The following is a 17,990-nucleotide window of genomic DNA, read 5'->3' on the forward strand; positions in this document are numbered from 1 at the left end:
TGTGGTACTGTTTATTATGCTGTAAAAGGTGGTTCTAACGTTTAAGTCTGTGGATGAAATCCTAAAGTGTGACCATGCAAATAAAACCTACTGAGCAGTACTTTCCTGTGCCATAGTATAGTGTATTACGCTATACAAGATGGTTTTGAGTTTGTGGATGAAATCATACCCTGTGCCCACTGAAATGAGAGCGGTATTTCCTATTGAAACAGTCTATTTTCCAGCGTTCCTGTAAGGCTCCATGGTAACCTTTTTCTGATCCCAGTAATTCCGTTGTGGTAAACCGCACTAGGAAAGCGTGGGATAAATTCGAGGTTTTCCCGCACCTGAAAGCCATTTGATGGTCTCCAATATGATTGTAATGAGGGTACCTTAATCAGCTCACAACTATTGAACTAGTCAGTGCGTGCAACCACGGTTGTTTTTCGATCAAACCAGTGTATCTACCCTTTCATTAAAGTAAGTCACCTCATTTTTCCCGCCAGCATTGAAGATATAAATCGCTAACAACACCACTGGCGCGGTTAGAAAAAATCTCAACGTAGGGTGAAAGTCCAGAAATAACACTGATGACGTGATCATGACGACATTGGTCAGCTGATTTGCCATCACGTGAAACATGTTGTCTCTGAATTTCAAAATAAACGCCACAGTCAACCCAAAGAAGGCCGTGACAATAATAAGTAGCTTTGCGTGACGGTTATAACCGTAAAAAAGTCCACAATTAATGGCTGTTGAACGAAACTCGGGTCGTAGAAACAGCGTGACAGTGTTGAAGAAAACACCAAACATATAAAGCTTAGTATTTTGCAGAAGAATACTGTCCTCCATACCTCCGCTTTCTTTAAAAATTTTTTCGTTGTAAATGTTTGCCGCCGAAGACAGCACGCACTGAACCATAACTAAGATGTGCGCTTCGCCTATCCGAACAGTGCCGACAATGTTTCGGCCACCGTTGGAGATGTTTGGAGACCCCATAGCCTCTTTTAACCTCCCCAAAACATCCCTACCATCCTCGGAGCCAAGAAAGTATCCTTCCGTTGGCATGACAGCTCGTTGAATTCGTTCACGATGTTCGGGATGAAGTTCGTTTTGTTCATTTGAGAGAGACACAATTGATAAAAATAAAATAAGAAGCGAGGCCCACTGTACTCTATTCAGCTTCCTCCTAAAACGGGGACAAAAAAGGAAACTTAGCGAAAGTAAACGTTCATTAAACGTTTTACGGTCGTTTCGCCTGCGACCTGTTCGGTGACTACGTCTAAAGTCGTTTTGCAAAAAAGGGGAAAATCAGTTCCCTAAATTATTTCGCATCTTGGTAGCTTAAAAGACAAGATAAACAAATATGTATCAGGTGTATCGGACTTTTGTGTCATGGCTGAAAGAGCGAGGTATATAATAGAGGGCTCAACCACATGTTAATCATAACTATAACAAATTTCTGAAATCTGATTGGCTATCAACCGTCATGTACGCGCAATCGCGCGCCTGCGCGAACTTAAATGGCCTTTTTTTTTCACTGCTAGCAAAAAAATCTCAGACGTTTCTGTGTATTTATTTTAAAGAAAGCCTAAAATATCACAAATTTTGTTAAATATAATTAATTGGTAGCAAAACTTCGTGTCGTTCAATTTTGTCTGTAATCATAGTGGTGATTAAACGACCGCGTGATTTTGTTTAATCACTCGTATGATTAGTAGTGGTAACAGGACTGGGTGAAGTCCAATTCGGTATGTAATCATGCGAGTGTGTCATTACAGACCGAATTGGACGACACGAAGTTCTGTTACCAATTAATCATAACTTTACCAAAATTGGTGATACATAAGGCTCTTTTTTTAAAATTAAAACAACAAGAAATTCCAAGACCTTTTTCTGCCAGCAGTGAAAAAAAAGCCATTTAAGCGAGCACGTAATGGCGCGTACTGTCCAATTACTTAGGCACGACGGTTACTGTACTATTACAGTGAACTGTCCTATTAAGGCTGAATCAGGGCAGTTGATAGCCAATCAGATTTAAGAATTTTGTTATAGTTATGATTACACACCGAACTGGACTCCACTCAGTCCTATTCCCATGATGTAGCGCGCTCGTTTCGTTTCACAAACGAAACCACTAAAGACATTAGCGAAACGACCCTTAGGTGAAACGACCGGTTACCCATCAAATATCCACCGATGGGATCTACAACATTTGGTCGTATAACAATTGGCTAGAATTCAGCCTCTTTCTTAAAGGATATGTCGCACTAGGGAGAGTTGAATACGGGACGACTAGTGTATCGTGGTCGACGCCATCTTGGATTGACGAGAATCACGCATGTGCTTATCCACGATGCCGATTTCATGCCGAACCGAGTGGTTGTTCTGATACTTATTTGCGACTTTCTCACCGGAATGAAATTCTCAATCTAGTGCGGCATCAACTGGGGTGAACACGCGCCGGTGCGGAAGTCGCCCCGGCCCCCGGTATCATGCAACCACGCCCTCAGGCTACCTACATGCATAACCACACGAATCCGCTTGAATTTATAATCGCATAAAAAAGGAAGCGTTTCCGCCCGCCGTTAATAACAGTTTATATAACGGATGGCTTATATTTTTCAAAGGCCCTTTTTTTTTGGAGGGGCTTATTTATTGAGGGGCTTATATTCGGGGGGGCTTACCTACGGAGGGAAATTTGCGTTTCAAAATCGACTGGGCTAGCCTTATAGTTGGAAGTAAATTTAACGTTTTTGCGTTGTTTTACTTTGTATTTGAGGGCAATTTTCCCAGTACAAGCCCCTTGGGGGCTCATATTTGGAGGGGCGATTTAACGGAGGGTTTTTTGCGTTACCAGTTTGAGGGGTTTATATTTGGAGGGGCTTATTTTCGGAATTTTACGGTATTTTTGTAAACGGCCTTCTGGGTGGATAGGCTGGTAAACGGATAAGTGTTCAACTATTGTGGACAGCGGCTAACGCACAAGTTTTCATGCGCTTATGTAAATTTTGACGACGAGCAGCTTTTGGAGCGCCTATTTTTACTTTCACATCATTTATGAGATTATCCATAATGTGTGGAAGAATATTGGGGAAGTACATGTAGTCTTACCCAAGGGCCACAGTCACGACCCAGACATGCGCACTGAGTTCATCCAACAGAGCCATGAAGGAAATTCAAGCTACCCAGTAAACTCAGCATAAAAGTTTTAAAGTGAAATGCTATTCAATGTTTACAAAAAACTAAGCAATCCAGTAAAAAAGGAAAATTAAGTTGAACAAACCTGAGTATAATTCTGAAGAGAACTGCTGTTGAAATGATGACAAAATTCTGCATCAGTATGTACACGGCCTGCAAGCGATAATAAGAAATCAGGGGTGAGGGTCATTAATAATATTACTGTACCCTGTGTGAATTTATCCCATACTGAAAGGAGCAAGGGGAACTGAAACGTTATAGGGGAGAGAAAATTAATGTTAGCTGTTGGGGCCTTTTAACTTTGTTTAAATAGCAGTATGGTACTAAGAAAGTTTTTAACATTTCATTGCCACATCTGTTTAAGGAAGCAACATCTTTCTTTTAAGGTAGATTTAGGGAAAACTGGAACAGGATACCCCCTTCGAAAGGTTAAATGTTGTTTTTTGTTTGTCTCATGACAGTTACCTTTCCATTGTTCAAGACATATTGGCCATACCCAAAAAAAATACTTGCCAAATTTTCCAACCCAAAAAAATCCTGGAATCGAAAATTTCAAACCCACAAAATCCTTCCATCATCCCTGTCACGTGAAATCTGGAGTACCTCCCCCCCCCCCTCATGGGGTATTATGCAGCTCACTCATGGTGAGGTACATGAATGGATTTCAATCCTATGCATTGCTATTTTCTCATTGGTCTACCCAGGTAATGATTAATGACAGCAAAAAACAAGCCTTAAAACCACACTGCAATGAAGAATATCACACAATTTGGTCTCTTCAAAAAGGCTTCTTAGTTTTAGGTTAAAAAAAAAAGATGGGAATTGATGCTAAAGTTAGAATGGAAGAAAGGCTATCTGTACGACATCAAAACATTTACTTTCAAAACTTACAGCAGACAGGTGTAGAAGAATGTAAAATCCTATCAAATTGTCACAGAAATACAGCAATCCAGGAACTGCCCATTTCAAAAGTTGATGCCACTTGATTTCAGAGACAGAGAAAATTTCACTTGCTGATTTTCCCTCTACACAAAGAAAAAATTGGAAGTTGGAAAGAACACTCCTGTCTGATACAAACACTAACCACGTCAAGTTAATTCAATGTCTACATTGACCCATCTACCGGATTAAGGTTGTGTCACCACCGCAATGGGACATCACAATCTGTCACCACTTAACAACCCCCTTTCATGACCATCTGCAGCATGAATTAATTATCCAGTGTCTCACACACTGTGGCTACTAGAAATATCACCAGCCCACTGGGTCTTTGCAATCTGCTTATTAGCCCTAGGTAAGGGAAACGGTCTCTGGAATCCAGATAATTTTTTCTTTTTTTTTCAATCCAGAATCTGGGAAATTTTTGCTAATGGAATCCCAAATCCTTGGCTTTCGAATCCAGAATACCGCTCAAGGAATCCGGAATCCCACTAATGAATGGAATCTGGAATTTTAGCTCCACTGACAAAAAATCCGGAATCCAGTATCTGGAATTGGAAATTCAGTACCTGGAATCCGGAATCCATTTCTTGGAATCCAGATTCCCAGACTGTCTTGGAATCCCTTACATGGTACAAGCCAGTTGAGGTGGGAAAAACTGCCTTAAACTGTCAATGATGAATAACTGAGACAATCAGTTGACCATAACAACCCCAAATTAATACAACTGATTTTATTCTTTTAAACTACTTAAACTTATTTAAACTATTTTGGGATCAAGGAAATGAAATCAACTATTCTCTGCGTAGTACTAAACAAGCTGTGATCCTCTTACTTCAAGAGTCAGTTATAGAGAAAAATAATTTAGGTCTGACTTAATTTTGGGTCTGCAAGAATTATACTTACGGTAAGTGTGGTCATTAAAATGAAAGTTAGTGTGTAGTACTCTCCTGCCATAGTGTTTATATATAGGAGACGTCACTGTTCATAAACATTGTTTTTGTTATTCAAATTTATAACAGTTGGCACATCAATATCAATAGGTGATGTCAGCGTGAGCATTGCTATTACATACGTATGCTGTAAAAATGAGTTCTAACTTCTGAGTCTGTGGAAACAATCCTCTGGTTGGACCATTTGGATCAAACTTGTGTAGCAGATCTTCCACATGGTTCTATTTTACAAAATGAAACTTAGAATTTTTAATTAAAAATTTAAATTTTGAAAATCTTAACGATTAAAAAAGAGATTTGAATTTTAGGAATTTTTAATATCTTATCTTGAAAGCAAATCAGGTATTATTCACAAGTATCCATACCTTTGCATAGCAACAAATGTACATAAAGGCTGCAGCAGATACTGAGCTTGAAGAGTTCAGCAAAAAAGTTGACTGTGACAGGAAGATACTCATAGCCACCATCTGTGAAATTAAGTACATCACAGATTGAAAGAGTGAAAGTGTCAGGAATATCATTAGGGTTAATAATGATTTTGCGCTATTTTGCTCAAATTATGCTTGAAAAAAATACCTTATTCAGCCTTTGGAATGCTGGCCATATTGATCACTTATTTGATTCTGCTCACAATTCTGCTGGCAGAATTTAACCAAACCCACAAAGGATTTTTCTGCTCTGTTACGTAACCCAGGGTACGTTACAAGTGTTCGCAATATTTTTGTTATTGTTATTGTAACAAGCGCGACCTAACCGGCGGGAAAGAAATATTTCCGATTCTTCAAAGTTAGTATGCTTCCTTATACCATGCCCTCCTTCGTGACAACTGCAAAGTTAAGCCTAATATTTTGTGTCGCCATTCAAGGCAGATCAATCTTGCCGCAATGGCTGCGTGATGTTTGATAATTCACATGTGCACGCTCTACGATGCAACAAAACTTGCATAAATAGTACGGTACGAAACCATGAAATGAAAGGCAAACTAGCGGAAGAGGAAAAAAACATACCCCATCCACGATATAAAGTGGAACTAACGCAAACGCTCTCTATATTGGTTCACTCACAAAAAAGACAAACAACTCGCCAAAATATCTTGAAATTAATTATGCACAGAAAACTACACCACGCAGCGCACATGTATGTAGCAAAAATGTTTATAAAAATATAAAAATTCGCGAAACTATCTATGTTTCAATCCAGCATGAACTGAGCGTAAATAGTAATCTATGCTTGCAGCTCAAATTTTTCACTCATGCAAACATACCCAACATGGTCGAAAGTTGATCAAAATGTTCATGGATAGTGCGCGGATCAAAACAATGTAAGAATAGTGCGGGAAGGTTGTTTACCTCGGATCGACAGCTTAATCAGTACCGTCCTTGAACAGGCAAGCGAGACATATATTGAGCCAAGAAGAAATGTATGGAGCAGGCTCGCCGGGTTCCACAAGACGTTCCTAAAAAATCTTGCGCACAGACGTCGAAGCTTCGAACAAACCGCCATGACGGTTTCAGGACAGTATGGGATCCGTGTGGGATTGGGGCCAATACAAAGGTCACTTTCCTATCACCCCGAGCGACAAATGCAGCGAGATCACGCGATCGTGATGTCAAGGTGGCGTGAGGCCTACTGCAAGTCCGCTGCTAGGGTTTTTCAAAAGCAGCTTAAAATATGAATGGGTATGTGATTTTCTAGAAACCAGGCGAGTCTATAAACGTATCCTTTCAGAGCAGAATTCTCCGAATGAGGTCTAAACTGTGGGAGAGGTCGGGATGGGAATCCAGGAGAATAGCGGGGGGAGGAGGAGAACGGGAGGCGGGAGACCAAAGGGCGGGAGGTGGGACAAGGGTGGGAAGCAGGACAAATTGGGGAAAATTACGCAACAATGCTTCACATTTCGCAATCGATATTGGACAAAACGGAGAAAACCACAGGTAGCCAAGCTACCTGTGGTAAGCTGTTTTGTAAGGTAAGCTGTTTTTATACTGAAATCCTTTCATTTTCGTAGTCAACAGCAACGATAGGTTTTTTTTCCCATACAAATCCTTATGTTTCGAATGTTAAGCAACAATCCCAATGTTCGCCGATGCTCATATTTCGAGCTTGGGCTACCTGTGAGAAAGCAGAGGAAAAAATGGGGGAAGCCGGGAATGTAAAGCATGGAGAGCGGAAGGTTTGGATCCCCCTGTCCCCGCCCAAAAGGGTTTTTTTTGCCGGACAACCAACGAGAATATGAAAATTTTAGCACGATCTATCAAGCTCTTTCCAAATGATTATAGTTACAAAAACGCCAACAAGAGCACGTCAGTACATGCTAATCTAGCGGTAGACCTCTTTTATAATGGCGGCCTATACATTCTTTTAAATGGATGATAATTAGCCTTTCTGACCTCCTTGGCATGTGCCTAATACAAAAATTTCCTAATTTCAAACGAGACCAGAAAGGCTCAGGTATATGATCTTTTCACAAACGTTTTTTAACGAGAATGAAACTGGTAGGAGGCGAAATTTCATTTCAAAAGCGCTTCGTTCTCTATGGATAACGGCTGAACACCAAAATTGTCTAGTTTCAGTAACATTTGTAAACTTGAAGAAGGCTGGTATGGCTAGCCAAAATATTGCTCTAAAAAGGTAATACAAGTTGTTATCAACTTTGCAGAAGTCTTTAGACTTTTCGTTTTTTGTTTCGATTTGCAACTTTAGAAACGAGAAGGAAACTGGAACCGAGACGCGTCCCGCAATTGTTTTTGGGATCGTTACTGGTGACGTACCGGTCAGCTATTGGCCAATTTTTTTCCCCTGTCCCTAGTAACAGTCCCAGAAGTCTTTGCAAAAGTTAACTCGTCCCAGTTTCCTTCCTCGTTTCTTAAGTGGCAATGTAACTGTGATATGGGCATCCCCATCCCCAAAACCCTAGTGATATTGGCATCCCCGCTGACCCTAACCCTAATCGCTAAGGTAAAATGAGAAGGGGATACCCATAGCACTAGGGTTTTGGGAATGGGGATGCCCATATCACTGTGACAACGGAGTGAATGAGCCATTTCCGAGTTCCAAAAGCTCTCACTTTCACGACGAGGCTAAGTGCAAAACCTTTCTTGTGAAAATGAGTTTTATTTGCATGAGAATAAAAACACATTTTCATATCAATGGCTTCCCAGTTAGCCTCACTTTGAAACAGAGACTTGGGAAACTGGAAAATGGCTTATTCTTCGATAATGCTCTCACAGATTTTCCTCAATCTTCACGAACATTGAGGCAGCTGTTGGAGGATGACGCTCCAGTGAACAAGAAATACCTTTAATACTGTTGTACGTCTTTACACGCGTTGTTATACTGGCGCTAAAAAGCAGGCACACAACTATCACCATACATGTATTTCACATGAAATCCATCGCGCGCATCCTCTTCCCTGCTTTTAAACTCTGTAAATTCTTCAACTTATTTAGAATCTGCTTATCATCTGACAAAGAAATTTTTTCAGCCTGTCTGGAATCATTTGTTTGGGTATCTTTTTTGTCACTTAGTTTGTGTTTTTCCCTCTCTTCGCCGTGATGTCTGTTCTTGCTTTTATGCTTATGCTTGTGTCTCTTCTTCTCCTTATGTTTATGTTTGCGTTTTGACTTGTACTCTTCCTCACTGTCTGATGATTCAGAGTAACGCTTTCTTGCGTCCTTACGTTTGTCTTTCTTAATACGCCTTGCACTTTCCAAGTCTTCCTTGCTGTAAGCTCCGTCTCTGTTGTGTTTTTCTCTCTCGAGAGGACTTGAAAACTCGATGTTACGAACGACAGGAGGAGGAGCTGGACCAAATATATCAGGAGATGTGTCCCGTTTCTCAGCTTCAAGAGGTTTCAAGTTTACAGGCTCGACTTCACTAGGCTTGAGTTCTTCTTCGTTATTTTTCGCGTTAGACAAGCCTTCCTCTAACATTCTCTGTTGAGTGATATGAGAATCTGACTCACTGTTTACTTCACTATTTTTATTCACAGCCTCTTTATTGCCTGTTTGATCCCCCGAAGCCTGGATCGATAAACCTTCGGTATCGTCATCTTCGTCTTCCTCACTCGCTTCGGATTCGTCCGATGACGAATTAGCGAATATCGCTTTAAACAAATCCATTGGTGGTCGCTTGGTAGCAGATATGTCCTCGTTATTTTGTGGTTCTTTGGTTGTTTTGTCTTCTCCTGCACTTTCTGCTACATCAGTTACTGCTACATTAGTTTCTGGTGAGACAGACGTGGTTGTTGACGAAGATTCAGCGGAAGTTCTTGCTATTAACTCAGACGTCACCGACAATGATTCTGAAGTCTTCGGTAACGCGTTATTTATCACGGCAGTTTCAGACCTCTTACCGAATTTGAAGGATTGGCTATCTTCGCCGGATCTCGTACACGGGTCGTTAGTTGTAGAATGCGGCTTAGCCGGCGTTATAAACTCTCCAAGAGTGAACTTAGGCCTTCGTACTTTAAGAACACCAACAACATCGGAACCAGGATAAGGGTTTGGAATGTTAAAACGCTTACACAAGATTTTACTTGGATGCCACTCAAAATTATCGCGAGTTAATTTTCCAAACATTTTCATACTGGCAGCCTTAATTTGATCTGTTGAGTCTGAAGATACCTGAGCAGGAACGTCCTCGTAAACAGTTCTATGATCGTCTTGATACTGTGCAGTTGTAAATCTTGCCGCCATTGTTGTGTTAAGAGGTCGGTACAACGCAGCAGAGCGCGAAAATTCTTCTTGTTCTCTCTCTCGCTCCCACTCTGTCAGCCCACTGCAGTAAAATAATAACAGTAATTTTTATAATGTCTAAAGTACTTTCTTCTACGTTTTCTACCAAACGGGGACAAACGCGTTTGGCACCGGACCCGCCAAATGTGGTTGTGATTGCCTCACTGGGAAAGCAATCTCTGTTGTCAACAGCCAAACACGAAAATAAAAATAAAAACAAACAAACAATCCTGACCGAAATTTGCCTAGTTCCTAGGCTCATTATTCCCCGCGGGCCAAAGCGTTTCGGGTCACGTGGTCCAAGCGAAAATGTGATGGAAAACGCAGTACAGGGACTGGGCAAGAGCGAAATAAGTTTGCGCGTTTTTTTCGCGCCGGCTACATGAAATATTGCTCCATCTGTTTGTGTGGATCTCCAGCAGTCTGATCAGGGCAGCACCTCTGCTTACTAAGCCCTGCCGCCAACTGTATAGGGCACGTTCTTAGCTATACGCCAAAGCACAAAATACATTTGACTCACCTCTCAATAAGCTTTTGGGAGACCTGTTCTCCTCTCTGCGTCTTCAAAAACTCCTCATACCTTGCTTGTTTAGCTGCATCTTTTGCAAACGGCTTAAAACTACTATGTCCAGACCAGATCCTCGAGGGCAAATTGACTGAAGCACTTGACACAGAACTCACAGCCGTAGGTGGCGAACTGGAAGTCGTAGGTACCACCTCCTTCGAAGACAACAAAATACGTTCCTTGTCCTCTTTAGACATAAACTCAAAAACGGATTTCTTAGGGGTGGGGATTGGTTCTTCACCAAGCATTTCTCCTCTGTCCAAAGCAGTCAAAGCCTTTCTTATTTGATTATTTTCTTCTGATTTTGGGGCTGTCACCGTTGTAGCACTGGAAAATGTGTGAGTGCAGTTGAAGTCTCGTGGGACCACAGGTGGAGGAAAGGATTTCATGGCATCCACAGCTCTGGATGTGGCTGTGAAAATTGACAGTGCACCACCTAAATGCAAATAAATATGCATTTAAGAGTAAACTTTACAAAGTAAACCACTTTATATTTAGAGAATTCATTCAGTAAAACTCTACTACTTTCCCAAATCCAGTCTTTTGATAGACTGACATACTATCTGTCAGCTCGATAATTAATGGGGAGAAAAAGAAACTACTTAAAAGAATAATGCCCACAACTACCAGAGTAGCTGTGTAAACATTGATTTATGTCATCAGTATGGAATTGGTGAAGCTAAAATGAATGAAAACATCTCTCTCACAAAATGTTCTCAAAGATGGGAGAATGAGAGAGTACAAGGAGCTGACAACCAAACAAGGTTATGTTGGGTGCAAGTGCGCTTAAACATCAGCTACACTTGGTGTCTAGCCTGCGAGCAAGCTCTCTGGGGCGCTCTGGAGGCAGGGAGGGAAAAGGAAGGAGAGCTTGCAATTACGTCTGTGGAATTTTAATTCCACCTCCAATTCCTCTATGGCTGCCTATCGAGTGAGCTGTCAGAATTCCGCCAATCAGTGTGAAGCGGAAACAAGTGTGAATGTAAACACTTAAAAAAGGTAATGACGTCAATACTAGTGTCATCTCCGCCAATCAGCATTTTGCATCAACTTTTTCAATGCAGATATTCAAATTCCAGAGACATAGTTGCAAGCTCTCCTTCCTTTTCCTGCCCCATCAACAGAGTGCCCAGGAGAACTTGCTCGCAGGCTACTTGGTATCCTATGTAATTTGGCAGGGAACTTCCTCCTAAGCTTTACAATGTACGTCCTTCTTTCCCTTTGGCATAGCAATCATATCAACTAGGCAGATCATGATGTAGAGGCAGCAAACTTCATCAGGCTAAAAAAACAAAACCATCTGATATTCCTTAGGTATGGCACCCCCAACAGCTAGGTGAACCAAATATACACTTAAAACCCCAGACTTCCAGATCAGTTATGTAATTATTAATAAATTTATGTCATTAATATGGCATTTCTGCCATTCCAACACAGACGCCTCTCCTGAGGAACATTCCTGGTGGGGAGAAATGAGGCGAGACAGCTGTAATCACAGGCTATTTCCCCATGTTCATCTACTGGGGATAGGTTTTAGCAAAGAGACATGAATTTAAAGAACTAACCTCTGGCACTTTCTTTAGGGGGACCAGTCCAACCATGCAAACCCGAACTGCGATCAGCTGTCAGCTCTGCGTCATAGTTTGACATGTGATCTACTGCATATATGTCATCATCATCCTCTTCAAAAGCACCTACACCAAAGGCCTACATGCATAAACAAGCAATAACATTGGAAAACTTTCCTTTTGCATACTCAGAGTTCTGATATTATTTAGTAAAATCCAACTAGTGGTCTATTATCAATGCTGCATTCTGATTGGTTGATCTACTACTAGGCTATATGTTATAGCCCACTAGTAGTGAAAAGTGCCGGCTTTTTGATGGCAAAAAAGGATTTAAGTCTAGCTTTAACTAGCTAGAGTTGTTTTGTCTTGATATTGACCAACTAGTTGAATCTTACTAAAACAATTATTCCTCTTGCCCTTATGGCCTCTGAGTCAATAGCCCATTCAGCCTTCGGCCTCATGGGTTACTGACTCACAGCCCATTCGGGCACAAGGAATAATTGTTAAGTATCACATTATCACTCTACATGCCCCATACAATAATATTACAGCAAACTACACGTAGTTTGTATAAGTGACCTTGTCTCCCCAAAGCATGATTCAAGCTGTACCTCATTACACATCACATGAAATTTTGGTGACATGATAATTTATAGCCTGAATTTCAAGTAATCCGATGAAATTCAGGCTATAAATTATCATGTCACCAAAATTTCATGTGATGTGTAATGAGGTACAGCTTGAATCATGCTTTGGGGAGACAAGGTCACTTATACAAACTACGTGTAGTTTGCTGTAATATTATTGTATGGGGCATGTAGAGTGATAATGTGATACTTAACAATTATTCCTTGTGCCCGAATGGGCTGTGAGTCAATGCTTTAATTCATGCAAAAAGTAAAACACGATTTTCAAGTGGCAAACCGACAAATATCGTTTGGAAATCTCTGCATGATACAGAATTGCTTTATTTTTTCGATCGTAATTCATGTTTAACGTTCAAACTATCAACTGCATGCAGTACAACTCTGAACCGGTTGTACTGAATTCTATAATCTGAATCAAACTCGGTCGCAATCACGCAATGAAATAAACACACACACGGAACACTTAGTTCAAAAACACAATGATTTGCTTTAATTGAAAAGAAGCTATTTGGTCCTTAACGAAGAAAAAAACAAGGAAACTAGAAAGAAAAGCTAACAGAATCATTACACTTGACGGTAAAAATAGCAAGAAGGTCAAATTATAATATTAAACTCAGAAAACTTTGCGTAAACAAAATCACCGGCCGCCGAAACCACAAAGCGGCTCCAAATGAAAAACCTACCGACTCTCCGCAATGATCCTTCATTCGCAGCTCAATTTAGCATTTCAGTTTCGAAGACAAGGGCAATTTTGCTGTTTAAGATAAAGATTAAGCTTATCGAAATGTTTGAACTACACGAAAGAATGCCAGGGATGCGATCTGCTGAATATCAAGCGACAATCCTGCTAAAATTTTTCATAATTATACATAATTATGCGAATGTTTAGACAATCAACCAATCAAAATCACTACCCGGTTTTCGGGTAGTGAGTGACGTCACTGGACGGCATTAACGGCCGGTCGATTCAGACGTGGTTGAGAGGAGAAAACGACTCGAAGCAATTGGATGAATTTCAGGCTAGATAATTTAGCGATTTTGAAAAAATCATTATTTAGCAGCACTTTAATGTAGTGATTTTTGTAAATTTTGGAACATAAGTCACTTAATTTTTGCGATATCACGAACTAAAACTTTGGTTAATGAAGGTATTCAAATCTTTTACAATGGCAATAGAACATTATTGTATGTGAGAAAAATAGACATAAACATCAATAGCTTCATTTAAATCAAACTCATACAACCTTCTGACACTTAAATTTGAAAAAAACAAACACAACTGCAATTGTAATGTCATATCTTAATGCTGTCCTCTCTCATATTAGTTTTAATGTATATTGTCACTTAGAGTCAATGATAGTCACTTCATAATCGACCAACAAATAGCATATGTGAGGAAATCCACGTGTTCCTTGAATGCTGACCCACATCCTCATAACTACATAACAAAAGTTTTTAATTTTTAGAACCAAATCAAATCAAATCTAAATCAAGGAAATCTATTGATCAAGCTAATGTGACTGTCAAGAAAAAAGACATGTTACAGGATGAAAAAAAGCAGTAATTATTGAACTTTGTGTTCTGCCCTTTTGGTCTAAATCATACTTGTGATTTCAAATAGTGCTCATGTACAATTCAGGGGTAATCAGGCTTGTAATTCAAACTGGCCAATTTAAAATTATTTGTCGAATTACTTCCTGAATTGTAGGACCCAAAGTCTATCATTATGAAGTTGGGCTTAACCCTTTAGGTGCGAATAGTGACCAACATTGTCAAGAGATAAAGTTATGATAATTAATAAAATGATCACCAAAGAGAAAATGCCATGATCTTTTATCAGATTCTCTTAACTAATTCTTAAACGAAATGTATGGAGATCAGTTTGGAGAATTTGTATGTGGATATTGAGGCTTAATGGGTTAAATCGTACCTCCCCAGCGATGCCCTTCTTTCCTACTCTGCTTGATACAGGATCAATTCCAAGCCAGTCATCTCGACCAATCAATGCAGTTGATGGATCCAAACCTTTATATCCCAATCCATGTTTGTTGTCTTTTGGAGTAAAAGTAAAGGCATCAATATCTTTTGGAGCAAAGAGAAGACCAACAGCGAAAATATCTTCTTCTTCCTGATTATGGTCCGTTGCATGGAATGGAAGCCCAGGTGGAAGGGAACAACCATAAACCTGAAGAGAAAGCTATTGTTATGCTTCTTGTGGGTAGTAATAACATGAGAATAACCAGAGTATGGGATTTTAATCAAAGAAAATCAAAACTTAACAAAGAGCAGATGGCTCAAATAAAAATCCATTACCATAGTCTTGCAAAAAAAGGTTCTTTAAAAAGCTTGGAATTTTAAAACTTTTTTAAAGTAAACAATGTTACCAATCTTCATATTTTAATTAGGAATGGTTGTTCTGCTATCTGAATTAAAAATTTATGGCTCATCAGCTTTTTGAGGCAATCAGTGCCTCTCCAGTTTTTGTTCGACTGAGCTCAAGACTGCATTAATTACTGTGGTTGACCAAAAAAAAAAATGATAACAATGCAATTTATTTGAGTGTTAGTGCGTTTAGCATGAAAGTACTAATTGATGGCACTACTTTTACATCTCCTTCTGGAGACTGGACAGACGGCTATATTTTCTCAGTTATTTCTGAGTACTTGTTCTGCCCCGCGAATCGAACCCTCAACCTTCTGCCCCGCAGTCAAGAGCTCTACCGACTGAGCTAATCCTGCCACAGAAGTTCAATCTATTGAACTTATAAATGCAAGAATATTATTGAACACGATGAGCGAAAAGTAAAAACATAATCTCAACATTATAATCACCTTTTTCTTTGATCTTCTCTCACGAGGTCCAATTCCTTGCCCCTCCTTCCAGCCCATCTTCTTTAACAGTTCAACACCGACAGACATTTTCACTGGAAGGACAAGATCCTGTAACACGGGTTCGCCAGGAATAACTCTTAGTGCGTCATCCGCTTCTACGACCCGTTTACGGCTTTGAGGCTCTCGGTCCAATACCGAGAACTTTTCCTTTGTCGTGATTCTTTTGGGAGCGATTCCAAACTCTCCAATGTCTTCTTCATCCATAAAATCTTCTGGTCTCTGCTTTCTCTGTTCCATTTTTTTCGATCGTGAAAACACGAAAGTTGAAGGTTGCCATCCTTCTTTCGTGCCAACTGTGTTAAAATAACCAGCTGAAAATCCTCCGGTAAAGGCGCCATGAAATCGCCGTCTTCCTTCAGTATCGGTAACAATTTGTTCATGTATTGGAACAGGCTTTTTACGCGGGGCATCTTCTTCCAGAATTTCGAAAGGAGTTCCAAAACTTGCGAACGTATCTTCATCGCTGTCCGCCATCTTGAAAATTGGCCGCGAACCGTACGCATGATCTGATAAAATAACCGCTGACCAACCTTCGAGCCTCCTGTTTCGACCAGACCACAGATTTTAGCCTGAGTATCAGGCGTTTCTAAAATCTCCTCTCACCTAGCCCCTTAGGAAGGTTGATACTCAGGCTACACAGATTTAGGCACAACCCACACCCTTCTAGCAGCTAGCCTGCGCATGTGAGCAAGCTCGCCATTTGGGTGATATCATGAAAAGTACGCGCAGGAGGCACGCGAGAGGAGACGCGACAGCGGGGGTCCCGTCGCAGCTTCGCCGCTGGCTCGCGCGTTCTCGCCAAGCTCGCTTCACTCGCCCAAATAGGAGAGCTTACTCGCAGGCTGTTCTTTCGCTTGCTTGATAGGGTGACGGACAAGAGAGGTTTTAACGGTTTTAAAAATCGGACGTCAGTACATGTATTTATATCCTTCAGTCTCCAAAGACTATAGCTTAAGAGCTTATCATGCTCCCGTGACCCTCTCGGCTCCTGCCCTTTTTTCTTAGCTTCCCCTCCTTAGTCCTTTTACGACTGCGAAATATTTGAGCATTGTTGCGTAATTCCCCCCTATTTCTCCCAGCTACCGCTCTTTTAGAACTCTCACCTTCCTTCCCTTCCTCTCCCTCCACCCCTACCCATTCGGCCCCACTTATCCTCCCCTACTAACTGTAGTGACTATCGCACTAATTTTAGTAAGATATGGACTCAGTTAACTTTCCTTCAAATTACTTGAGATGATTTATTCTGAATAACTTTGCGGGGGAGGGGGAGGGGACTAGTGAGTTATTACTGCGACCACAAGTGTGCTTTTTTTCAACTAAAGACTGAGGTAAAGGTACATTTTTATCGGAGGCGGCAGTTGTCTCTTCATCTATGCAAGGCGTCCTTTCATAGATCAGTGTTTCCCTGAAAGTAAATAAGATGAATATCAGACTCGGCCAGTGCTGAAGAGTACCTGCGGCTACAAACGTTTCAATTCGTTGTCATTAGCGGAGCCACATGGTTGCCGGAAGCCAAGCAGTTAACCGTAACAAGTTTACGCTTGCTTTTCTCCGGCTTGTCTCTGAGCTAAGCGATTTTATACAACAGTGTTAGAAACGAAAAGGTAACTTGTGTATTGCAACAAATTTGATGACGTATGTGTCGATTAAATGACTTAGCTTTAAGAAAACTGAACTATAATCTGGGGTTGCTCAACATAAAAATTTGAGTCTGTTGTTTCTAGAGTTAAGTTACTTAGAAAACAATTGCTGCAATACTAGGTCTTAGTTTTACCTGATTCGTGTTCTTTTGTATCCCATTTGTATACACTGCCCCCCTGCCTGGCTCTCCTCACTTTGTCTTCTAAACTCTCCCGCACGAAGACTAAGCGAAAAAATAATGTTAGAAGCGCATTACGCCAAAGAAGTGGCATTAAACTATGCAACTATTAACTTAAGGGAAACTAACTGCCTTCGTCGGACGGCTCCCATCCTGTTGGTCCAGTCAGTGTGCATGCGGATGCCAAAGCAACTTTTTTGAGTTGGGTCTCCAAATTTTTTCCTTTCGTAGCCTCGGCCATGTTGTTCACGAAAGCGACGAAGTGTGTTTTCTTCACGCTCTGAAGGATTAGGAATTTGGAATATTAAGACATTGCTACAAACAGCCTGAAGCAATATTCTATGGTCGCAAATTGTCGCGAGAATTAATGAAAATTTATAAAGGTATTTCTACCAGCCGGCCTCAAAGAACCACCCACTAGCCCTATTCTGTACTCTGTCTATTTATCTGGTCAGCTTTTATTATATATAAGCTAAGAGAGGATTTAATCTGGCCCCCTTTTTTCAAAGAATGATTCTAAAAGTTTCTATTGTACTTTTATCGGTCTTTAGGATAGATACCCAACTTTGAAATGTAGTATATCGGATTTCTTGTAGCCCTGGACCAGCAATACAGCAGAACCTGGATATAACGAAGGGCCTAGCCGACTGGGAAATTTTGTTCGTGGGACCCCCGTTATATCGAGTTTCTTT

General features: G+C 40.6%; 2 protein-coding genes and 1 long non-coding RNA gene across 3 annotated transcripts; all 3 read right to left on the reverse strand.

Annotated features, from left to right (window-relative positions):
* Positions 1-209: 209 nt before the first annotated feature.
* Positions 210-6,760, reverse strand: LOC140950657 (UDP-sugar transporter protein SLC35A5-like). The gene is made up of 5 exons (XM_073399907.1): positions 6,422-6,760; positions 5,438-5,539; positions 4,072-4,205; positions 3,266-3,333; positions 210-1,168 (listed from the first exon to the last, which is right to left on the reverse strand). The coding sequence occupies exons 1-5, from the start codon at positions 6,573-6,575 to the stop codon at positions 430-432; spliced, it is 1,197 nt and encodes a 398-aa protein (XP_073256008.1). The 5' UTR covers positions 6,576-6,760; the 3' UTR covers positions 210-429.
* A 1,269-nt stretch (positions 6,761-8,029) lies between these two features.
* LOC140950972 (G patch domain-containing protein 1-like) lies at positions 8,030-15,958 on the reverse strand. Its single transcript, XM_073400186.1, has 5 exons — positions 15,420-15,958; positions 14,519-14,773; positions 11,939-12,080; positions 10,329-10,809; positions 8,030-9,851 (listed from the first exon to the last, which is right to left on the reverse strand). Exons 1-5 carry the CDS (start codon positions 15,951-15,953, stop codon positions 8,453-8,455), a joined length of 2,811 nt encoding a protein of 936 aa, XP_073256287.1. The 5' UTR covers positions 15,954-15,958; the 3' UTR covers positions 8,030-8,452.
* Positions 15,959-16,768: 810 nt separating this feature from the next.
* Positions 16,769-17,566, reverse strand: LOC140950562 (uncharacterized). The gene is made up of 3 exons (XR_012167200.1): positions 17,428-17,566; positions 17,254-17,343; positions 16,769-16,884 (listed from the first exon to the last, which is right to left on the reverse strand). It is a non-coding gene; the product is annotated as an uncharacterized lncRNA (long non-coding RNA).
* Positions 17,567-17,990: the final 424 nt, after the last annotated feature.

This window comes from Porites lutea, chromosome 10, assembly GCF_958299795.1.
Source record: "Porites lutea chromosome 10, jaPorLute2.1, whole genome shotgun sequence".
NCBI lineage: Eukaryota > Metazoa > Cnidaria > Anthozoa > Scleractinia > Poritidae > Porites > Porites lutea.